The sequence below is a fragment of the Balaenoptera borealis genome (genome assembly GCF_965194805.1).
Source record: "Balaenoptera borealis genome assembly, chromosome: 1".
NCBI classification, from domain to species: domain Eukaryota; kingdom Metazoa; phylum Chordata; class Mammalia; order Artiodactyla; family Balaenopteridae; genus Balaenoptera; species Balaenoptera borealis.
The window spans coordinates 126,452,436-126,477,042 of record NC_138860.1 but is presented as its reverse complement, the minus strand read 5'-3'; the positions used below and the strand labels follow the sequence as shown (position 1 = coordinate 126,477,042).

Genomic DNA, 24,607 nt, shown 5'->3' with positions numbered 1-24,607 from the left:
CCAACCCTAATACCGTAACTCAAGTAATGCTATCCTCTTATTTACCCACCCTCAAGTACAAGGTTCTGAACACCTGTAACTGTGTATTAACTGGGTCATTTTCATTGCTGGAAAATCTCTTCTATATTGTTATGTTTCTATTATGTGACCAGACCTGTAATTTTAGAGTAGAAATTAACATTTTTCTGTATAGCACTTATAGGAACATATGAATTAATGTCTTATTTAACTAACAGGATCTGTGCTATCAACTGGAAGTTTAAAGCATACTCACACCAATCTTTTCTTCTATGAGTTGCCGAGCATAGTCTATTTGCTGTGGAGTTCCACGAATTGTAAATAACTTCATATTAGGATCTGCATTAGGTGGAGGATTTCTCTGAAGTTCTATTCTTGCACCAGACTGTTGGCTTATGCTTTTTATGGTTTCACCTCCTAAAATCAAAGCACAGTAATTTCTCTAAACATTCAAAGGATACAAGAGGAGCTATTCAAAACAAACTGATCACAATTAAGAAGGTATGAACTGTATCCCATCTGCTAATATTCTACTAGGAGTTTCCATTTATTCTACACTTTAAGTCGAACTATATGAAGCATTTCACACATTTAAGTTTTAAGACATAACTTAGTTATGTCTGCACCCAACCTTAAAATGAATTATAACATCAAAATATTTGCTTCAAAGAAATTGCTTTTCTACGCAATGTAAATATAAACTAACACAATGATTTAAAAATTCAAAAATTTAAAAACATGTCAGGAAACAGCAAAATAAACAAAAACACTAACCACTTTCTAGATCAGAAAAAAAATTTCTTACACTAATAATTATACTGTTGGTTCCCTTCTCTAGAAGCCAATGTGATTCAAATCCCACTCTTGATTTAAGCACATATAAAGCCCTTCATTTAGGCTTTAGGTGTTACGATCAGCATAAGAACACTTTTCTACTAAAACACAGCCAAAAAAAAATTATTGCTACTCATTTACAACAGCAACAGAAATAGCATCCAGAACCGTTAAATTATTAATCACACATTAATAGTTTTAAATACATTGCCTTTTCCTATTATTAATCCAGTTTTCCCAGTTGGTACAATGAAATTAAATTCCTGTAGTCCACCAGGTGGTCCCATGTTCCAGTTGCCTTGACCTCTACCTCTTCCTCGACCACCAGGTCCAGGTCCACCAGGATTACCAGCCTAAAAGAGGGGAAAGACAAAGTCAGAAATATGTTCTTCTTTCCACAGTAAAATTATTACACATCTATTTCCCTCAACTTTCATTTTCCTAAATGAGAAGTTTAGAGAAGTTGGGACACACCTTGGCCCAAATAATCAAGAAATGACCACCACCATTTATTCCTTTTATGCCGTGGTGAATAAAGTAGTGCACTTATGTAGCTGCCGTCCTGCTCCAAAATGTTTACCTTAAAACAATTTAAACTTTCTAGCTATTAATAAAGTATCACCAAACAGATTCTGATAAAAAAAATATGGAGGGGAACTTTCACATTTAATGAAGGAAAATATTTTTAAAATGAAAACAAAACAAAACAATGAAAATTTAACATTCTATCAAACCTGAACACTTCGAAGAAGGTCTGTAATAATTTCTGCAGCATGTTGACATCGGTCTGGAGGTCCTGTTATTTGTGCTATTCTATCTGGTGTTGTTCCGTCATCTTCAAACAAAGGAAACAAATTGGATTAATTTAGCATTAAATTAATTAGTGTCAAAAGTAACTGCCACCAACGCTTAGAAAATAAATATATGTACTCACCTGGCTTAAACTGAATTCGAACACCAGCATCATTTTGTATTTTTTTAATCATCTCTCCATTTCTTCCTATTACGATGCCAACAGCGAATCTTGGAATGGGGACCTTACACAGAGAAGACTAAGCATTAGGAAAGCCATTTCCTGAAAAATTAATCTGCCCCAAACCATAGAAGTACTATATTTATATCAAAGAGGTTGGCAAGATACAAAGTACACATTCTGTATTCTAAGGTAAAAAGTGGGGGGGAAAGACAGTACAATGTTAGAGAAGGCTATGTAACACAAAACAGGAAAAACCTTATTTTATTTATGGACTAGCATTCAACCACTTCTAAATTGGTATTTTTACTTACATCTATTCCTTCATTTCCTCCTATTCTTGACCCATACTCATTTCGAACTTCTCTGAAACCACCTTGATCACGAATTAATTCTAACACCATTTCCTTGGCTTGCTGAAGTAGAAAAAATTACCCAATTTAGGAATCGTGTCTCAAAACACTATAATTATTCATGCATGTGTTCCCCCTCTGCCATCCACCCCAAATCCCTCTTTGTAAAATATAAACTTAAGTTTACTTGAACTTTGTATGGGTCTCCTGTAATCCTAAGAGGTTTGTCAGCACCAGTGTTCTGAGGTCCATCTTGGATCATAACCATTTTAACTCCAGCCCGTTCCTGTTAATCACAGAAATCAGCTTTATTAACAAAAGGGGACAGGAAGGAAACGGGCTCAAAACAGACAAAAAGTAATCATTTTACAAACATAGTAATACCTGAAGTTGTTTAATAGTCTCTCCCCCCTTTCCAATGACTAATCCTGCTTTGCTAGCTGGAATCATGATTTCCTGAACCGCATTTCCTGGCCCATCACCATGATGGAAGCCAGGGGCTGGTCTTCCCTTTTCAACAATCTGGTCCAGTAACCGTTTTGCTGATCTGTTAACAAATTAATAGTCAATAAAAAATAATATAATCAGGTACTCCTCCCATCCCAATTCAGGATAAGGTGGCCTAAAACTAAATTTTAACAATTAAAAGAAAATGCCATGAGTGTCAAAGACTGAAACCATGCAATAAATTTTCTAGGTATCAGTATATAATCAATATTTTTGAGAATAGTCCAAAATTTCCAAGAAGACACACCCTACTTCTAAAGTTATCTCAGAATAAAGCTCATTCTTCCAAAAATTAAACAATGTGTTTACTTTTTAAACCTTTACTTTGGTTACTCAAACGTTAAAATTTATTTGTTCATTCAACAAATACTTAAGAAATGTCAACTATATGCCAGGTACTATTCTAGGTAATGGGGTTACAGCAGTGAAATAAAAAGACAAGGTCCTTGCTGGCATGGTTTAACTTCATCAAATAAGTAAAAATAGCAGGTTAAAGGAACAACATGTCATTTGTTAAGTGCTATAAAAAAAACCAAAACAAGATAAGAAGGACAGGTTGTGTGTATGTATGTGAAGGGATGCTATCCTATGCAAAACAGATGAATGAACAATTCCCTGGCGGTCCAGTGGTTAAGACTGCGCTTCCACTGAAGCAGGCTCAAGTTCGATCCCTGGTCGGGGAACTAAGATCCCAGAAGCCGCACAGCAGGGAAAAAAAAAAAGAAAGATGAATGACCTTACTGATAAGGAGACATTTGAACCAAGACCTGAAGGAAGTAGAGGAGTGACTATGAAAATATCTGGGGAAAAATGTTCCAGGGAGAAGAAACAGAAGGTGCAAAGGACTCTAATGAGAAGCACGCTTGGTGTGCTGAAAAAATAGAAAAGAGGCTAAATGGGGCTAGAACAGAGTGAGTTGGGAGAAGAATGGTAAAATATGAAGTGAGAAAGATGGCAGGTAAGCCAAGCCATAATAAAGACACTGACTTCTACTCTAAATGGGAAAGCATTAGAGGATCTTTGAGCAAAGTAGTGATATGAATTGATTCATATTTTAAAAGGATCGTTATGTCTATAATTAGACAAGGCTAAAAAGAATGGAGACACATTGTTGTAATATAGGCAAATGGTGTCATAGATACGGTGACAGTATAGAAGGTGACAAGAAGAGGCTGAATTCCAAATAATTGGGAAGGAAAAAATGCTTATGGATAAATGAGACTTTAGACAAAGATAAAGTATCAAAACAGAGTTTTCATACACTGAAATGAGATGAACTAGATTGAGTAAAAGAAAAAGCATGGGCTGGAAAACAATGATTCTGTTTTTAACAATTTGAAATTTAACATTTAAAGGTGTCTAGTAGACATTCAAGTGGACAGTATACTAAGGAAGCAGTTGGATATGAATCTGGAATTTAGAGAAAGAAATCAAGGCTGAAGATTCAAGCAAAGCTACCACCTTTTAAGGAGTTTTTTTGTAAAACAGAGCAGAGAATTAGAAATGTGGGGTTTAGGGATGGTTTTCTGTTTAGAGGGATTTTCAAGCATGTTTATATGCTGTTAGAAATTTTCTAAAAAAGGGGAAAAGTAATAGCACAGAAGAAAGTCAGTTCAATTGCAGGGACAATATCCTTCAGTAGGAAGGAAGGGCTGGAACATGATTTTCGTACTTACTGGACAGACTCAGGGGTTCCAGTTAACATACAAGACCTTTCTGGAAGGCCACCACTGTCTACAATTAAAAACAAACAAAAATCTTAGGCCAAGTAAATGTTAACAGCATCATTTTCACTAGCAACTGTAAAAATGCTAGTTTTCTTGTCACTTTGAAAATAATAGCAAGAGAATAACATTACCAGGAGCTATCTGTATTTTGCATCCAGATTCCTGTTGTATGCGTGAGATCTGTTCACCTCCTCTGCCAATTACTAGTAAGAAAAAAGAAAATTATTTGCTGAAAGATTTTAAAGTATGTTTTGATTATGTTTTTTCATAGCTTTAAAAAAATCAGATTACTTACTAAATCCAACCATCCCATCTGGAACTTTGTATTCTTCTGTCATTACAGACCTGCTAAGAAATAACAGAAACCAACATTTTCCTTCAAAGAAAGATAGATAATTTGTTTACAAATAAAAGGTAAACATAAAAATGGAAATCTAATGGCTCCTAATAGCTTAAACTAGATTTCTAGGCACATACTTAAAATACTCAAAGTCAAAATACAGGGCCTGAGTAGTTAAACCCAGTATCTTAATTAAGGTCATACATATCAAGTGAGGAAGGTATGGTGGATGGAACAGTCTAAAGGCACGAACAAAAAGGAGTTGGGGTGCAGTTCAGGAGATATCATTTTAACAGTTATTTTAATTCAGCTTAGTTCTTCTAAAGTGTGGCTAATTCCACCCATCCTTTCAAATTACAAACATTATCTCACTCAAGAAAACAGATCATTTGCTATCACCTATTTGAGTCAAGGGAAATGAGCTATATATACCAAAAAAAAAAAAAAAAAAAAAAAAAAAAGCAGACACATATTCACTATATACTACCTTGGCTGTGTTTCACATACAGTTCAACTAAACCTTGCAAAGTGCCCTTTGAAAAGCTTTTATTTGACTATACCTTTGCTGCTGATGCATCGGTGGTAACTGTGTTCCGAAAGCTACCAAAAAATTAAATAAAGTGAAAATTTAATTTAATTTAATTGACATATATTTAACAATATAATCATTTTAAGCAATTCTAAAATCTTTCCCTGACACACAGACAACACCCTGAAGAGCACAAAATTTTATGCAGAATACTTAACACTGAGAGTGGGCAAGAAACTCAGTGAAACGGCAGACATTATTGGCAATAGCATAGAAAAATAACTGTCCTTTTTCAAGCAGCATAAGCAAAGATTAAGAAATGGAGCTATAACCCCTATGTTCATAGCAGCACTATTCACAACAGCCAAGACATGGCAATAACCTAAATGTCCATCGACAGATGAATGGATAAAGAAGATGTGGTACGTATATACAATGGAATACTACTCAGCCATAAAAAAGAATGTAATAATGCCATCTGCAACAACATGCATGCAAACTAGATATCCATACTAAGTCGGAAAGAGAAAGACAAATATCGTATGATATCACTTATATGCGGAATCTAAAATTTGACACAAATGATTCTACCTACGAAACAGAAACATACTAGTGGACAGAGAACAGACTTGTGGTGGGGGGTGGTGTTGGGCTGGGGGAAGGATGGAGTGGGAGGTTGGGGTTAGCAGATGTAAGCTAATATGTACAGAATGGATAAACAATGAGTTCTTACTACATAGCACAGAGAACTACATTGAATATTCAATGATAAACCATAATGAAATATATAACAACTGTACTTCAAAAACAGAGCTATAAAATAAATTGAACATGTAAAATGACTTAGCAACTAAATCTTAAATTATACTGATACATGGCCATAATTGAAGTGGGAGATAGGAGGTATATTTTTACAAATAAATTCATACAAAAAGAAAATTCATGGCCTTCAACTAACTTCAAAGATACCCAACAAAACATAGGAACAAAGCCCTAATATTAAAATCCAGTTACTTTAACTTTTAACCCAATTTAAAATAAATACTTACAGTCATTTTGAGGAGCAACTTTCTTAGCATCTGGCTGATCTGCAAAATTAAGAGTCTTTTAATTTTTTGCCAATAAGTACAAACATAAGACTTAGCTCCCCCATGCCCAATCAAGAATACCAATATAAACATTTACTGAAATAGCTGAGGATATGGTTTATCATTTGAACCAAAACTGCCAAAAATCAACCCAAACACTTAGTGATCGAAAGAAAACGGCATTTCTTTCATTCTCTTCATGTTTAAAAGATGCACAGACATTAAAAAAAATGCTTTTTTACTGAATCAAATCACTGACCTTAATGTATGTTAAGCACTTTAGAATGATACAAGACAAAGTATTTAGTCCGTTACTTAGCAAAACATCACATGCTAAAGTCTAATGATGCTTCCCACTGTAGGAACTGAAGATTGGAAGGAAAAAAACCTATCAAAATGTGAAAATTTGACATATCAAAAGTTGAGTGTATCTGACAGTGAACACAAAGCTATGCAAAATAAGTAAAAAATCACATTACAAGGCAATCTCAATCTAAACTGTTCTACTGTTCCTAACCAAACATTTCACAGCATAAACTTCAAAAGAAACTCAAACAACTACATGACTTCATCTTTATCTACATCCTTTACACACATGAATACAATGCGTACCTTAGAATAGGCAACCTACAGCTCAAAGTACTACGTTCTCCTCCCCCCTTCAAACTTAAATGATTAAACATCAGAATGTTGTGCAACAAAAATGCAGACACATAATCCAAGAAATATTTGTGTCCATTTAAGAATCCACTGGTTTATTTCACGTTTACATACTGAACACAGGTAATAAATAAAAATTCCTGCCTTTAAAAGGAGAGGGCATTCCCTCCCAGTGTGTTGTACTGCTCGGACTTGTCCAAGAGCCATCTACACATAAAATAAAAAGAATACATTACATACAACATCTGAAGCATCATTAGCTCATTTTTTTTGTATATTAAAACCTCACTATAAATGTGAAAGACACTTAAATAAAAGGAAACCAAGTACTCCTGGTCAAAAGCTACAAATACATTCTATACGCTCATTCAGAATCCTCCTTTAAAAAAAAAAAGGGCAAAAAGAAAATGTATCAAAATTCATACATCAAATCTAAAACAAAAAAATATGTGCAGACTTCTAAGTTCAGAAGGTTCAACAATTATGTTTTTAAAAAATACAAGGCACTGTTTATCTACTGTTTTAAGCCACATTTTGAGTTAAACCTGAAACACAAAACAAGGTACTAAAACAAACAAAAAATGGTATAACCTGCAACACACTAAAGTAGCAAACTATAGCAACTTCAACCTTTAAAGTGAAATCTGAAATAACAAAGTAATGAGAATACAGCATCTCAGATTAATTCATGTATGATGAGAAAAACCCATGAAATGTTTCCTAAACATTTTGTATTTTTGTTTTCTTCAGTATATTAACAAGTCGTCTGTGCAAACTATCAATCTGGCACAATCCTAAAAGAGGGAAAATGATGTTTTCTAGTAAGACAAAACTGGCTGGTTAACTCAAATTTTACCTACCTTGTCTAGGTCTCTTTTCCCCCCTCTCCTTTTGAGGCCAATATAACCCTTACAATTTTAGGAACCTTATGATAAAAGCAATGTTTCAAAAAAAGAACATTTGAAAAATACTGAAAATCACTTCAACTAAACTCTGTTTTTGTAAAACAATTTAAAATATTTATGGCTATAACTTACCTCCATCTTCCAAAGGTCTTTTTTGTCCCCCATAACCATAGTCATTAGAATTCAGTGATGTACCAGCATCACCTCCAATTTTTGCTGCAATCTTAAAAAACAAAAAACACACTGTCATTAAGGATGGCATCATAACTACATTATTTCCTAATATATGCTAAATATCTATCACATAAGAAAATTAATTTGATAGACAAATTAAAATTACAGTTCGATTTATTACTATCATTAATAACTTCAGAGAGTTAACAAATAATTCATCATCTGGAATTGCTTCTGATATATCTCCATAAGAACAAAGAAGTAATCAATTAAGAATCTTTAGAAGACTGACCAAATAACTTTGAGGAAAATATGGATCCTAATTCTAACTTCACCATGTCTCTCTCCCATGACTCTCTATGTGTTGGTATAGGGAGAATGTGAACATGCTAAGGCTGTGCTGTCTAATAAGGTAAAATGCTAGCCACATTTGGTTACTGAGTATTTCATATGTCTAGTCCAAATTGAGATGTACTTCAAGTGTAAAACGCACACCAGATAGCGAAACCTGGGAACAAATACAAAGAATGTAAAGCATCTCAAAAATTTTTATATTGAACATGTTAAAATGGTAATATTTTAAATATGTTGGGTTAAACAAAACATGTTAACTTGCATTATACTTCTACTGGACAATCTTTTTCTAAGGAAACGAGGAGGTGTGGAGGAAGCCTAGGAAGTTGTACGTCCAAGAAAGTCTCTGTTATAGAACCACAACTCATTTCATTGTTAGAGACTTAACTTTTAGAGTGGGCAAACATCGTATAAGAAACACCAGTCTCAAGTCATAAGTGGGGCACAACCAGGGGTTATTTACTGCATTTTTCTATGAAAAGGAAAATGGAACTAAAATTGCTGAGTGCCAGCGAAAGGCCAAACTCTATATTATAATAAATGTTTTATACTCATTTTGTCACTGAATCATCACAACAATTCTATGAGGTAGAGTACTCAGTGAGATAGATATCCATTTTACAATTGAAAAAAATCTCAAGATATAACTTAATCAATGTTACATAGTAAGTGAATGGTGGAGAAGTCCCAATTTCTACACACCTCCTTGGCAGTTACTAAAAGTGGTAATCACCAAAGATGGGTGATGGGCTCATTAGAGTTCATCATGTTATTCTTTCAATTCTGAGTATGCCTGAAATTATCCATAATAAAAATTAAACAGAAAATGAAACTTTTGGTGACTGGAATTCTTCTAAAAAGGTGTTGATGTGGAACTAAACCAAGTGCCTCAAGCTTCATTATAATTAGAAAACTGGAAAGGATAAGCGTATTCAACGACTTGAACCCAATATGTATCACGTAAGTCCTAAACATGTATCAGTTCCCATATACCAAATGTATTTCCTAGGATTCCTAGGTTTCCCTTTTTCTCATCTGTAAATGCAAACACCCACCACAAAGCATATTAGGATTAAATATAAAAATGCTCAACAAAAAAGGTATACAATTATATATTTCCTGACTCTATAGCTTTGGTCACTCTAACCTATCTTAATCATCTTTCACTTTCTCTAAAGCTTATTCGAATCTTTGATCTAATTAAAATCTTATTTCTTTTCTGAAAGTTTTCCTCATCACACCTGAAAACTGCTTTTCCACCCTTCAGTTTTAAAGCAATCAGCATTTGAATTGTTCCTTAGGAAATTTAACATACTGCTAGGCATTGATGTTATGAGGAAAATATTTCTGGTCCAAGGAAAGAGTAATACTAATGAAAGAAAATGGTTTAGGCTGGTAACACCTTCTGCAGTTAGCTTTTATAAACACTGAGTTTGCAAAGCAGCACTCCTCGAGCTCCAAGGAACTTCTGCACAGAAAAAGGATATTTATTTATACCTCCCTATCCACTGAATAGTTCTAAAAATATCCAACTGAAAATAAAATTGATCCTTAGTTCACTCAGAAGAACCAGTTAGCACCATCTCAAAAATTCAGAACCAATACAAAAACATTAGAGAAGAACTTTTAGAAAAAATACTAACAGATTTAATCAATTCTCCAAGATCAACAGAAAACATACACTTCCTAGGTCACTTCACAGAATTTAAGAGAAACAGTAATTCCTAAAATCCAACCTCTAACTATATAAAATTCTTATGAGACTAGTAGAATTAAGTGTAGGTAACTTCTTTGATTTTCAATTTACAATAAAAATTCAAGCTTTCCATTTGGACCCTCCCTACTTCTCAAATGAGTAAATATTTTTTGTGCTTTCAATGTTTTAGCATTTTCCACCTTTCTTCATCAATTATTCCTAGAAACCAAGAATTTTGGAGTTGAAAGGAAATTTGAGATTATTCAGTCATACCACCTGATTTTAAAGATTAAAACGACAAGAACAAAACCACAAACAGCAACACACAAAAAGCTGATTTTCAGAAGTAATTACCTAAATGCCCAAAATGACTATCTCCTAATTTTCAGTCTACATGCTTCCTTAGGCTTTGGGGTCCAACCGTGATTTGGGGTCAGTGGTAATTCTGGTTTTACTGCTTTGTGTCCTTGCCAAATTTTCTTAAGCATTTTGTGCCTCATTCATCTTCTGTGTACAAAAGAGATAAATAGTTTCTACACTTACCCTGTAGAATAGTTGTGAGAATTAAATGAATATAAATATGCTTAGCACAGAGCCTAATATGTAGCATATAAATTGCCAGTTACTATGAACAAATCAGCACACTTTAATTCAACTATAAAGCAGGTTCACAAGACTTCAAATATTCAATTTAAAAAATTTAACAGGTTTTTATTTGTACTGGCCAAACACATACACTTCGAAAGAACATAATTATTTTCAGAACAAAATCTCATTACTGCTTTAATTCATTAAAGATATCTGTTGATTCAATTCAATAAATATTGAGTACCTACTATGGGCAAGGTCCTAATGGATTCAATTCCTATGCACCAGAAATGTGAAGAGGCTAGAAGTATTACTGGCCCACCACGTTATTAACATTGTCCCCTCTTTACAGCCCAGAAATCTTTGCTTATTATCATAATCAAGCTTTGCTATCCCATCTCAAAATGTGTTAAAAAAACAAAAACAACCAAACAATGCCCCCCCCACCCCGGCACACAATCAAATGCTACTTTTCACTGAAGAGATTAATGGTAAGTAAAAAGTCAACAGTTCTATTTTATAAATTTTTCATTGCATTCAAACATAATACAGTCTGAATTACTTTCACAATTATCCAGAGATTTCAAGAATTAAGTACTTAACGACTAATTTAATAGTTGTTTAGAGGGGAAGTGATGAGGATTGATATTCTTGCATAACCTGTGATCTACCACTCTACTTAGTCTCAGTCTCTGATTCACTTCTATCTTCATATAACCTTAAGGGGATAGATATCTCTCAATTTTCCAGTGTTTCAAAGACAGAACTTGTTATCAGTGTGATCACTAAAGATCTAATCAAAGAATTTCAACATCACCCTCTGCAGTTACAGTTTGAAATACCCAAATATAAATTCCTAAAGTACACAGGTTGGAAACTCTAAACTAGAGAAGCAGTCTGGTGCCCCTGTGCTAGATTAGGTCACAGAATATTATAATAATCTGGAAATTTCACATTAAAAAAATAAACTATTAGAATTCTCTGGAAAAAAGACTGAGCAACTCGGCCTCAACTGCCTGATGGCAACAATCAGCTAGAGTAAATGCTACTAGCATTTACTAGATAGGGACCAGGGATCCTAATCATTTGTTCTGCTTTCCTGCATAACAAAGAACTATCCAGCTGAAATGCCAATAGCTTCCCAAGCAGTATGCAGCTCTTTGAAGGCAAGAAGCTGTTCTTATACCTCTTCCTTCCAAAGAACACAGCACAATACTCTAGACAAAGAAAAGAAACTTAAGGTTAGATGGAGATTTTGGAAATATAATTCAGTATCCATTTAATATAGATAAGGAAAAAAGTTATTTCAGGGATTAACCTAATTTGTCCCTTCAGCCAAAGCACTTTTCCCTATACTCCACTTACATAATCAGACAAGCAGCTCTACAACCAATATACGGAAGCATTCTCAAATGTAACCAGAAGGGGCAATTCAACTCAAATGCTAAATTCGAGAATCTCAGATTTAAGATCAATTCTGTAGAAACAATCAAATTACAGCAAAGACACTTGTAAATTATATTACAGAAAGGGCACTGGGGCAGCTATTGGCATATAAACAGAGGACAAGAAATTCATAGTTTGAGGACAATTTCTATATTTAAAAAAGCAGTCTAAATAAGAAAATTGTCTTCAGAAGTTGTATCCACCTGTACCTTTTCTCACCTCATTTTCCACCCTCCTTCCCCCACCCAACCCTATCCTCCAGAGACTTCACTCTTAGGTTCCCGTCATCCCCAAAAACCCCATACCTTTGCACATGCTGCTTCTTTCTCCACTGGTCAAACTCTCACTCATTCTTTAATGCCTTGCTTAAAATATCAGTCCTTTACTTTGGCAGTTAGGTACCCCACTTCCTGGTGTTGTGTACAGTACCTGATTCATAGAACTCTTAAATGTTTACAGAACAAATAGATGAATTAACAGTGCCCATATTTTGTCTACTGTTTGAAAGCGTTAATCAGATACTTCTATTCTTTTGTCTTTGGTTCCTTGACCATCATAGCTTCCTAGAAGGCAGAAACCCAATTAACACATTTAAAAAGTCTCCAGTATTTATGTACAGTGTGTGTCACAAATTAATTCAATATGCTGGTTGAATAAAATAATTCAGGTGAGTCTTCCAATCTAATCTAATAAAACCCTTCTAACAGAGTTCCTGTCATTATATAAATGTTTCAGTCACTATTCTAAACATGTTCAGAAGTAGTAAATAAGAATTAGGTGAATAAATCGCAGAATTAGGGTTAATGATGACCTTCTGTTGACTCCTTGGAAAATTTCTGATTAAAAACAAGTACAGGTACATTTTTACTTATAATGTGTTCACATTATAAAAATATGAGCGCTTTGCTACATCACTACAGATTTTATGGATTTTGACTCCAATGATCCTTTAATTCAACCGGGGGGTGAAAAATAAGTTAACGAAGTGAACTCCTAATGTAATCAAAACATACCACAAAATTGGATTCTGATTATCATGAGCTTAATTAACACTGTACTCTAAAAATGTCTAGCATCTAACACGCATCGTGTCATAACGAGAATGTAAGATTCTTACTTTTGCTTAGACACAAGTCCATACCAACATCACACGTTTTAAAATTACATTAAGGGACTATCTAATAAAGGTGAAGTTCAAATAAAATCCTGGAATACAACTTTTTTTTTTTACAGCTTTTGTTTGGGTAAGTGGTGTCTTTAGGGCAAATGTACGCACCTACGTAATACAAAGAGGTCTGGTCAGTTTACGACTCTGAACTGAGAGGCAGATTCAAATTGAAACTTAGGGGATAATGGCCCTGAAGCCATTTTGAGAAGTAAGAAGGAAGGAACCGTAGAACACGCGTAAATCCCGCCCTGAAGAGGGATTCCAACCCGGAATACGAGTGCCCTCCTCTAATTCTCTTCTTTGAAGGTGTGAAAGTGTATGGTACGCGAAAGATTAATTGCGGGAGAGCTCGAACGGGTTGGAAGCTCTAAAGACTGCTTTAATGACAGATCCCTTCCCTTACCATGGCTCCTGCGGACAGACCCTAGTCCTTTCCCAAACTCATTACTAGAAGCTTCCATACTATTGTGTAAAACTACGCGCGCTTTACCCCATGGAAGAGGATGTTCACTCCGAGAAAAAGGAAATGCTAACTCCTTGGAGAAAAAAGCGCGAGTACCGCAGAAACGGGAGAAAAATCTAAAGCCATCTTCGCGTAGCACGCGTTGGGGTTCAAACTAGCTTAGACACCAAGAACACAAAACCGAGTTCCACCCTCTATTCGGTATTACCAACGTGGGGAAACGTGAGTCTCGTCACATTTCAGAGGGCGGAAGGGCACTTCTTTCCTCTTCCTCATGCGCGAAGAAGTAGCGGCCTACTCAGCCAGCGGCCAATTACCGTGAGCTGTCGGGGTCTCGCCGCGCGGTCCAGACTTACCTGCCGGGCTCTCTGCAGCGCATCTTTGAAAGCATCGTTAACTCCTCCACCACCACCGCCGCCGCCTCCACCACCAGCTGAGCCAGAGGAGGGTGGAGGCACTGTTGAATAATCTGCCATGCCTACTCTACAGTGCGCTACCGCTTCTTCGCAGGGACCTCTCAGCCAACTGCTAAGAAAGAAAGAAAATGGCGGCCGTCGAGGCTGTATCACATTCTTGTGCGACCATCGTGCCGTAGAGGGGCGGAGACTGAAAGAAGAAAATCTCGCGATGTTTTGAAGCAACGCGCTGGTGTGGGGGTGGGGCTGGAAAAAGACAGGCAGCGAGATATCGCGAGAATTGTCTTTAGATTTCGCGAGAATGGGGTTTCTATCGGCGCCTCCTATATGTGCGTTCTTGGGTTGAGGTGGTGCGGTTATCCCTCTGGGGTAGTGGATGAGACTGGTGAGCTGGCCGCCGTCTGCTTAAATTTTTGAAAGGCTGGAGGAAAGGAGTAGTTTCTTATCGGTCGCCGCCTCAGAGAGGTAGAATGGATGGATTTTCCGCCGAGGGTCATTCTGTGCACCATTGGGGAAGTTGGGGACGTCGATAGGCGTAACGGCGGCACAACAGTGTCTAGAGCGTGCCGCCGGGAGGGCATCTGGGAGAAGCGCGCTTTGGCCGCCGCGCGGTGATGCTCCCGAAAACGTCCGCCCGGCATAGCGGCAACGCGGCATGATTTTAAGGGTAGTAAAGTGTCCCTGCATTTTACTTCTAGATGGTCACTTTTGAGTTTTGTCACAAGTGGGGATGAATTTAGGCCGGAGGCCTTAGTTCTCGAGCTGATTTCGAAGTTTTTGTGTAAATTCTTTGGATGAGGCTGTGACGATATGACTGCCCTTTTCTTTACCTTTTTAAAATGTAATTGTTCCTAAAATTCAGTTTTAGCCAGACTCAGTAACCTAGTATCGTATGTATCCATGGCCAGTTTTATTGAGGTACTTATAGATAAGAAACAGCGTCCATTTCTTGACCAAAATTGGCTTTGTGGCTTCTTCGAAATAGTTTCCCTCAGCCGCAACTTGTGAGAACTCTGTTTTGTATTGTCACCCCGGGACTAGATGATGATGATGTTGATTATTTTGTTTTTTGTTATCTACTTAAGTTACCAAGTAATTTCTTTCTGGAGCATATCGTGGCATGTAGTTTACTGCATTAGTGGTAGTAGTTTCAGACCCATTCGAATGCTTTAGGAGTTGATCACAGTGATTTTATTTTTCCCCAAAATTCTTTCCCTTTAGATAACAAAGAATGAGGTAAAATGAACTTTACCAACTTTGGTATTTTGTGTTTAGTGAGTTAGGTCTCAAAGAGTACTTTTCCCATTGCTAGTCTTAGAGTAATTAAGAGAAACGTGTGCTGCAGTCTTCCTTATACCTGAAATTAATGTATCCACTTGCTCAAGGCCCAAAGTAAGTCTGATAACAGTTAACATGCACACAGATACAAGTGGGCCATCATTTTCCTATAATTAACTTTTCCTACCATCTTATCCATTTATAGCTCTGATTATGTCCTTCAGTGTGCATAGCCATCTATTTCAATTTTGGGGGGAATTTGTATTTGGAAAAGCAGTGAATGTGTTGGACTACAGATTTAAGCGTAACTGGTAAAAAGAAAAACTGTATAAGCAGTGTTGGGTGGTATTGCTAAATAGGATTTCTTCAGCTGTGCTTTGAGAAAGTCTGTGCAATAAATGGCATTTATTAATCAGTAATTGATTTTTTCATATTTGATTAATTAGACATATACCAGTTAGTCCTGATCAACATAGTGTTAGTCACAGAGTGATATAATTTACCTCCAAAGAAATAAACTTTGTTTCATGTATACCACAATTTTAGTTATCTCTAAACGTTGAAAATAAGTAAAGACCTCCATTTCTAGTTTTTTTGGTAGAGTCTCCTGGAAGTATGGGTATTCTAGGATGGGAACCATTTGGGATCAGTCAAGATCAGGATTTCTCAACCTTAGTACTATTGACACTTTATGGCCAGGTAATTTTTTATTTTATAGCACTACTGTGCATTGTAGTATGTTTAGCAGTATCCTTGGCCTCTATCCATAGATGCCAGTAGCACCTGTACCAATATGAGAACCCCCTATACCAATTATGACAACCAAAAATGTCTCCAGAGATTGCAGGTGTCCCCTAGGAGGTAAAATCACTCCACAATGAGAACCACTGGTCAGCCTTGATCGCTGCCCCTGATTTTTCCATCAAGAAGACCTATTTACCTTACTTCAGAGGTATATTCCACATTCCACTACTTTTCATCTCCACTACTCCTGAGTTACCATCACCTCAGTCTTGGGCTGTTACAGTAGCATTCTAGTTGTTTTTTCTGCTTCCACCCTTACATCTTTACAATTTACTTTTAAAAATTATGAAATTTTACACAGCGAAGTATATAATATATATGTAATGTCTCAAATGTAACAAGCACCCATGTATCTGCTTTCCAGGAATGTTCTGCAAAAAATAGACCACTACCAGTACTCTTGAAGCTCAAGGGTGCCTCTACTTGAATGTATTACAATTGTTTCTTCATATAGCAGCTTAAAAGCTTTCTTTAAAACATAAATCAGATCATCTCACCTAGTCTTCTCTCTTATTGCACTTTAAATCCCATTTCCTGGAATGGCCTAAGGGCACCATGTAATCAGGCTACTATCTAAACACTCCTGCTCCTCATTCCATTTGAGCCACCTTGCTGTCCAAGAACATTCCTACCTCTAGGGCTTTATGCTTGCATTTTCCTCTGCCTGATTCAGATGTTCTTATAGACCTTCACATGGATGATTTGTCCTCATCATTTGGGTCTCAGTTCAGATGTCATCTCCCTAGACCATCTCTGACCTCTGTTGTGCCATTCTGTAGTCACTCTCCAATTACCATGTTCTCTTTATAGAATTTATCGGAAATTATCTTATGTCGTATGTGTTTACTTGTTTATTGTCTGTCTTCCATTAGATTGTAAACTGCTGGAGAGCAAGGACCTTGTCTGTCTCTACCACTGACTAGTCCCTAACACATAGTCTTAGCATTCTAGATATTTGTTGAATGAATGAATGTTGAAAACAATCCATCTCTACATTTTAGTTGATTTTGTGACCTTGGTCAAGTGAACTTAGACTCTGTGTCTCAGATTTCTCATCTACATAATGATCATAACCTGCATTGGTATCCTCAAATGAGGTATCTCTGTGAGCTCTTCAGAAACTGGGAAGTGCTATCAAATGGAAATTGGCTTTATTAAACATAGAATTTGGCTTCTGGTATTTCATAATTAGGAAAGGATAATCCATGGTACTCCACTTCTATAAATTTTTTGGATTAAACATCTATGTTCAAATCTTAGTTTTGGTAAAACCCAGGATCCTGTAACAGCAACTGAATTGTAGGAAAACTATAACCAGTGACTTTTGATTTGGTTATATGTGAATTAGTTCTGAGTCCACTCAGTCTTCTCAAAGCCATTTGTAGTTTGCTGGTTACTCTAGATAATTTCATTATAACTGATGAAATCAGACTTTTCTTGACTAAATGCATTTCCCTTTGCAATGTAAATCCTCTTAAAAGTGGATGTATCTGGAAGCAACCTAAATGCCCATCGACAGACGAATGGATAAAGAAGATGTGGTACATAAATACAATGGAATATTACTCAGCCATAAAAAGGAACGAAATTGAGTCATTTGTTGAGACGTGGATGGATCTAGAGACTGTCATACAGAGTGAAGTCAGTCAGAAAGAGAAAAACAAATATCGTATATTAACGCATGTATGTGGAACCTAGAAAAATGGTACAGATGAGCAGGTTTGCAGGGCAGAAGTTGAGACACAGACGTAGAGAACAAACGTATGGACACCAAGGGGGGAAAACCGCAGTGGGTTGGGGATGGTGGTGTGCTGAATTGAGCGATTGGGATTAACATGTATACACTGATGTGTATAAAATTGATGACTGATTAAAAAAAAAAAAGACAAAAAAGAAGTGGATGTTTCATAGCTAATCTAAAACTGGTTTATTGTGCTTTGAGAGATTGGCTAAATTTTCAGCTGAATTCTATTTTATAGTCACTGTCTTATAGAAATTAGTATTCCATATTTCATTCTCAGGATGAAGCAAAAATCAATGTTTTTAAGCTTATAAAAGTCTAGCAGGGGCATTTAGATTTATCAAATAACAGAATGAAACGATTAGTAAAGATAGTACAAGTTGGGCTATTAAATGTACTAGCAACGTTCTTCATTTTACCTTCTGATTTATTGGTTACCAAATGACTGATTCTTTCTCAGCATAACTTTCCACTGTTAGATTAGTTAAATCTGTGTGAAATATTAACAGATTCTTATTTTATAGCTATTGGAGAAAAAAAGTCCATTATAGCTTTTTGGATAGGCATTTTAGAGTGGCAAAATTGTACAGACTTCCTGCCTCATCTTTTTATCTATCACCTACCTCCTAACAACTGTTAGCCAAAAGGAGCTGATAACTTTATGCTGTATTCTGTGTGTCATTTGAACCAGGCCTGTATTTTCTCAGTGCACAGTCACAACAGATTCAGGTTAAATGTGAGGAGTAAAGTGGCCAGTTAGTTCAAAGTAAAGTAAGTGGTCCAGGATGTTGTTTTAGGGTATTTGATCATTAATGTTGGTCATTGGTCTTAATGACTTTTGTGTCCTTTCTGATCGAGTTTGTAGGATTCTGTTTCAGACTGTGTGAATGGAAGCAAGAACTATCAGTACTTGCATTATAAAGGACAAAGTTGTTAACACAAATGTAACTTGGGAACTTTGTGGAGAACAACAGTTTGACTAGTGTCTGAAACTGGAGGCAGCCCCATGTAGTGAAAAGAACTCTGGACTTGGTCCCAGAGGATCTAGATTCAAGTCTGACCCATGTGCCCTTTGGTAAGTCACATAACTTCCTTTTACCGGCATACCAGAGACGGCAGTTTAATCTGTTTTTGAAAAGTAAAGGATAATAAAAAGTCTTATGTTTTTACACCATGATTTCTGTCTTTTCTCTTTCAGAAGTCACCATAGTATCATCTCACCCTCAGTTATTAGAAATTTCTTCTCTGATTTGGATGTCAGATTTAATAGTATGTCCTGATTGAAAGGCTGTTAGAGCATTGACAGATCCCCTAGGATATTGCTCATGACCATTGATTTGCCATAAATCCAGCCGTTTGCCATCCTTGTCATTCCCACCTATTCATAACTGCAGAGCCCTTGGGCCTTTGCACATATCTTTCTCTTTGTCAGGAACACCCCTCACCTCTTCCATTTCACTGTTGCCTGTTGAAAATTTTCCATTTTTTCAGAAAACCTGTCCAGAACTATCAAATTTAGGGATTCCTATTTGTATTCATGTACCATATCATGGTAATAATACCATAATATCATTTATTGTTTAGAATTCCCACTAGATTATAAGGTTCATGACAGTAAGGGCTATGTCTTTTTCTGTGTCTTTACTGCATAGCACACTCTAAAGTGCTATATACCGGGCACTGTAAGTGCTTTACATGTTTTTAATTCATTTATCCTCACATTGGCTATATGAGATAGGCGCTATTAAAATCTCCATTTTGCTGGGGTACAGATGAGTTAACGAACTTGCCCAAGGTCACGTGTTAGTAAATGTTAGAGCTGAGATTTGAACCTAGGCAGCCTGACTTGAAAGAATGGAAGAATCTATTAAAAATCTATGAAATGTATCTCTTTGTAATTTCTAGGGTATGAGTCACAATTTGGTATTTCTTACTTGGATGTTTAAAATATTTGCATTAGTTTTTATCAAGACTTAGGCTAAAATTCTTCATGGGAAGGCAGCTCTTAATGTAAGGTAATAAAAGTAGATTACTTACAAAATTTAAAGAACCCGTGTGTTGTATAACATTATAGAAGCTTGTTTTTCTGTATTGCTAGTTGCACTGGGTGGATTAGTAATATGCCTTACTAAAGTACATAGTGCTTTATGGTGTGTGTGTGTATATATACATATATACCTGTATATTTGATGATGATTAGTGTTATTTTTCAAATACATTGTTCAGGGGGTTTATGTGTTTGTAGTAGACATCACTAACTAGACTGTAAGACTTCTCAAGACAAGGATAGGATTGATTAATTTTAATTTTTCCCCTATATTACCACACAGCACCTGTGATAATGTTTGTACTGTTTGTCTGCATATTGTATTCCTCTACAAAATAACCCATCTGCTAAAAGAAGCATATCAGGAGTTTTTAGATTAGACTCTTCTGAGACTCTTCTGAGAAGGAAAATCTTTATAGTTTAATCTTTTAGAACAATTAATGCTTGAGACAAAGGTTCTTTGTGAAAATATAATAAATTTTCTCTGCCCTTGAGGACCTCTTCATTGAAGGTGGAAGGCATATGAGGGAGAAGGGTGGGGTTTGCTGAAGTGCCATTTCCAACTTTACAGGGTTCTTCAAATCTAGTGAGAGAATGACTATCCTTTCTGTATCATACAGAGGACCTCTTTGAATATATATTGAGTGTTTGGCTAGTTGCACACATCTGTTGGCATCCTGTCTATAAGCAGGATCTGTCCTTTGGGATCATAGGAGACAGAATGTAGCATCATAGAATATACAGAAAATTGAATATCAGTATTCAGTGAGAAAAGTTTAGAGCTGCCTGCTGGTAAGCCATAACACTCCCAGTTTCCCATTACTTTAGGGATGTTGCTAGGTCAAATATCTGGGACTCAAAGCATCTGTCTCAAAGTGGCCTTTACCACTCAGTTCTGGAGTGATTTTTAGCTGGTTCTATAGCATGCATTTCAATAATTTGTAATAAAGCTGGTATATAATGCTGTAGAATATCATATTTAATGAAACTGCAGAATATATGTGATATGTATGGTTTCATAATTTACATTAAATTGGTCCTATACTTACTCCCCAAATGTGTTTCCAAACTCGTGTCTGCAGTTACCTCTAAGACTTATTTGTATGTTGCCTCAAAACCAAAATGTCTAAAAAAAATTCGTATATTTACTGTTCTTAGTCTCCCTTGATTTTGTGGTCAAAAGCATCTTTATTTGTTCCTCCCCTACTTAGATCATTTATTTATACATCAGTTCCTTTCACTTCTTCTGTTACATTTATCTTTTTCATTAAATTTTTAGCCAAGTAAAGAGTCGAATAAAAAATCATCTTTTTTCATGAAACTTAACCTGACTAACCAATTCCAGTGATCTTGCCCTTAATTAAATGGTTGTCTGCATTTGTTACAGGGAGATTTTTTTAAAATGTGAAAGCTGAGCCACAACTACCACTCCCAGAGACTCTGATTTAACTGGTCTATATCTGTATCTGTAAAAACTTCCTATGTTGATTTTATTTGTTTATTTATTTATTTAATTTAGCTGTGCTGGATCTTAGTTGCGGCACGTGGGATCTTCATTGCGACATGCATGCGGGATCTAGTTCCCTGACCAGGGATTGAACCTGGGCCCCCTGCATTGGGAGCACAGAGTCTTAACTGCTGGACCACCAGGGAAGTCCCCCTATGTTGATTTTTTAAAGTGCAGCCCACACTTGAGAACCACTGAAATACAAAGTCAACATGCTCCCTCAGATTTTTGCTTATTTTTAATGCCTTGTAGTTTGTTCTCTAGTTGTTATGGGCATATAGTCTTGAGAACTCAAGCTCTAGAAACATTTTCTGTTTTTGAACCTATCAACTTTTTGTTAATCTAGGCTAATGGCAATGTTAATTGAACAGGGCCACCAGCATCATCTGGGGGTGCTTTTAAAAATGTGGATACAGGGCTTCCCTGGTGACGCAGAGGTTAAGAATCCGCCTGCCAGTGCAGGGAACATGGGTTCGAGCCCTGGTCCGGGAAGATCCCACATTCTGCAGAGCAATTAAGCCTGTGCGCCACAACTACTGAGCCTGCGCTCCAGAACCAGCGAGCCACAACTACTGAAGCCCGCGCACCTAGAGCCCGAGCTCCACAACAAAAGAAGCCACAGCAATGAGAAACCCGCACACCGCAACGAAGAGTAGGCCCCGCTCACCGCAACTAGAGAAAGCCCGTGCGCAGCAACGAAGACCCAACACAGACATAAATAAAATAAAATAAATACATTTATAAAATAAAGCTTGTAAGCATGTTTCAAAAAAAAAAAAAGTGGATACCTGGGCCCCACCTGGATGTAGTGAATCATTTTTATGGGAAATTACATTTTTTAAAATGTGTCTTAGGGGAATTCCCTGGTGGTCCAGTGGTTAGGACTAGGCGCTCTCACTGCCAGAGGCCTGGGTTCCATCCCTGGTTGGGGAACTAAGATCCCGCAAGCCAAGGGGCATGGCCAAAAAAAAAAGCATCTTAGATTCTTATGCTCATCAAAGTTTGAAAACTGACTCTATGCAAAAAGTATTTAATAAGTATTTGCATAATTAAGCTGAATTAAAATTTGTTTCCCCAGCTAGACTGTAGCAAATGTTCTGAATACAAAGATCTGTCCTTTCCCGTTTCCCCTCTGTGTAAGAGAGGGCTGTGGTCAAGGACTGGGTTTTACTCTTTGGGTTGCCCAGTATGGCTTAGTGCTTTTCTTTTGGTAGAAGCCTGATAAATATTGAATTGAGTTTTATATGTAATCATACTTATTTTGCTGCAAAGCTAGAGCTAAAAACAAATTGTTGACTATGTGGTTACGAACGTTGGGGGCCTTCGAGGCTAGGTGGCACAGAAGGTTAGCTTCACTCGAACTTTTCCTAAGAACTTGGAAAGACTTTGAGGATCATCTAGTCCATTTCTTTCATTTTATGGAGGAAATTGTGACCCAGATTGCTTGAGTGCTATGTACAAAGTGACAAGATTAATTGCAAGACTAGAGCCAAGACTAGATTCCTAATCCAGTGCTCTTTATTTCATGAAATAAGTTCTCTTTGAAGCAGCAGTGATTGGGTTAAGTTTCAGATGGAGGTTTTCTGCTTCTTAGGTGCAAGGGGAAGAAAACTCTGCACAACCAAAAACAGCTTGATTTTTAAAATCAGGACATCTGCCTTTACTCACATTTATTTTTTGAGATAGATTACTAGAAGATAGAGGATCTTTGCCGATGAAATCCTTAACTGAAGATGGGTGGGTGTGAGATATAAAACTCACTTGGCATACAATTTTGTTGTTGTTTTTAGTGGAACTTTGCTTCTCTGTCCTGACATTTCCATGTCTCTATTTATAGCGGTGATCTCTTTGGAATTTGCCTTCTGATTGTTCTTTTATGTTGCTTCATATTAACTAATATTCTCACTTCAGTTTTGTTTTTTTTTTTTTAATACTCAGTAAAGTAAAAATTTATTCTAAGATTTAACATTTTATTTAATATTGCTTCTAATTTATCATAGGAATTACTTCCCAAAAATGTTAATCACAGCTGGATTGAAAGAGTATTTGGGAAATGTGGCAATGTTGTTTATGTAAGTATACCACATTATAAGTCTACTGGAGATCCAAAGGGATTTGCCTTCGTGGAATTTGAAACAAAAGAACAAGCAGCAAAAGCTATTGAGGTAGGTCCAGAACCATCACTAAAACATGGAAGCACTCACTTTTTTAGTTTCAAAGCAAGTACATCCACGTTTAAGTGGTGGGGAGCCCAGTCTTGGAAAGAAAAATAAAAATCATGAATGTCCTTTGACCTTTTAGAAGAGAGTTTTTCTTAACCTTCCTGGATTACTTTCCAAAGAATCCAGTTTTCCTCTTGGAGGGTTCCTCACTTCAGTTTTAAAAGAGTGTATTTGAAAGGACTTGAGAAGGAAAAGAAGGAATAAAAAATTTTTAAGTATCTGAAATTACTATCTTCCTGTGACTTAACCATAATATTCTTCATAACAGATTATCTAATTATAGTACCTAGTAATACAAATACTAAATTTTCAAGATAGTATGGTAGTTTATTTTCTAAATTTAAAAGCATACTGGGACTTCCCTGGTGGTGCAGTGGTTAAGAATCTGCCTGCCAATGCAGGGGACACGGGTTCGATCCCAGGTCCGGAAGATCCCACCTGCTGCGGAGCAACTGAGCCCGTGAGCCACAACTACTGAGCCTGCGCGCCTAGAGCCTGTGCTCCGCAACAAGAGAAGCCACCTCAATGAGAAGCCCGCACACCACAATGAAGAGTAGCCCCCCGCTTGTCTCAACTAGAGAAAGCCCGCACGCAGCAACTAAGACCCAATGCTGCCGAAAAAACATAAATTAAAAAAAAAAAACTGTATAAAAGCATATGAAGTCTACAATAAATTCCTTTTATCCAGGACAGGTATTACTTTTAGATTCTTAACAATCTTGATTTTTAACTGTACTTTGATATAAGTGAAGATCAAGAGATTTTATTT

At 36.5% G+C, this 24,607-nt stretch overlaps 2 protein-coding genes and 1 long non-coding RNA gene across 33 annotated transcripts in view; 1 reads left to right on the top strand and 2 right to left on the bottom strand.

Annotated features, from left to right (window-relative positions):
* The window catches only part of FUBP1 (far upstream element binding protein 1), a 34,025-nt gene extending 19,614 nt beyond the window's left edge, over positions 1 to 14,411 (bottom strand). For 6 of the 30 annotated variants that reach the window (XR_014234376.1, XR_014234377.1, XM_082355304.1 and 3 more), the window contains exons 1-15: positions 14,180 to 14,411; positions 8,067 to 8,157; positions 7,174 to 7,236; positions 6,331 to 6,369; positions 5,313 to 5,352; positions 4,708 to 4,760; positions 4,544 to 4,615; positions 4,362 to 4,419; positions 2,563 to 2,725; positions 2,366 to 2,464; positions 2,140 to 2,241; positions 1,787 to 1,889; positions 1,587 to 1,687; positions 1,064 to 1,205; positions 275 to 435 (exon numbers count right to left, since the gene is read on the bottom strand). Coding sequence is in view for 27 of the 30 variants with exons in the window: in XM_082355304.1 (XP_082211430.1) it covers positions 275 to 435; positions 1,064 to 1,205; positions 1,587 to 1,687; positions 1,787 to 1,889; positions 2,140 to 2,241; positions 2,366 to 2,464; positions 2,563 to 2,725; positions 4,362 to 4,419; positions 4,544 to 4,615; positions 4,708 to 4,760; positions 5,313 to 5,352; positions 6,331 to 6,369; positions 7,174 to 7,236; positions 8,067 to 8,157; positions 14,180 to 14,299 (1,407 nt within the window). In the remaining 3 variants the exon portion in view is untranslated. Of the gene's footprint in view, positions 1 to 274; positions 436 to 1,063; positions 1,206 to 1,586; positions 1,688 to 1,786; positions 1,890 to 2,139; positions 2,242 to 2,365; positions 2,465 to 2,562; positions 2,726 to 4,361; positions 4,420 to 4,543; positions 4,616 to 4,707; positions 4,761 to 5,312; positions 5,353 to 6,330; positions 6,370 to 7,173; positions 7,237 to 8,066; positions 8,158 to 10,512; positions 10,669 to 14,179 lie in introns of those variants that run through there. The other 24 variants (XR_014234378.1, XM_082355290.1, XM_082355281.1 and 21 more) reach the window with 14 other exon arrangements.
* Positions 14,412 to 14,544: 133 nt separating this feature from the next.
* DNAJB4 (DnaJ heat shock protein family (Hsp40) member B4) overlaps positions 14,545 to 24,607 on the top strand; it is a 40,658-nt gene continuing 30,595 nt past the window's right edge. Inside the window, exon 1 of one of the 2 annotated variants that reach the window (XM_082355840.1) lies at positions 14,545 to 14,624. Coding sequence is in view for 1 of the 2 variants with exons in the window: in XM_082355841.1 (XP_082211967.1) it covers positions 14,567 to 14,624 (58 nt within the window). In the remaining variant the exon portion in view is untranslated. The remainder of the gene's footprint in view (positions 14,625 to 24,607) is intronic. The other variant, XM_082355841.1, reaches the window with a different exon arrangement.
* The window catches only part of LOC309611521, a 36,430-nt gene continuing 33,456 nt past the window's right edge, over positions 21,634 to 24,607 (bottom strand). Inside the window, exon 3 of the long non-coding RNA XR_014234575.1 lies at positions 21,634 to 21,810. This is a non-coding gene — a long non-coding RNA (uncharacterized lncRNA). The remainder of the gene's footprint in view (positions 21,811 to 24,607) is intronic.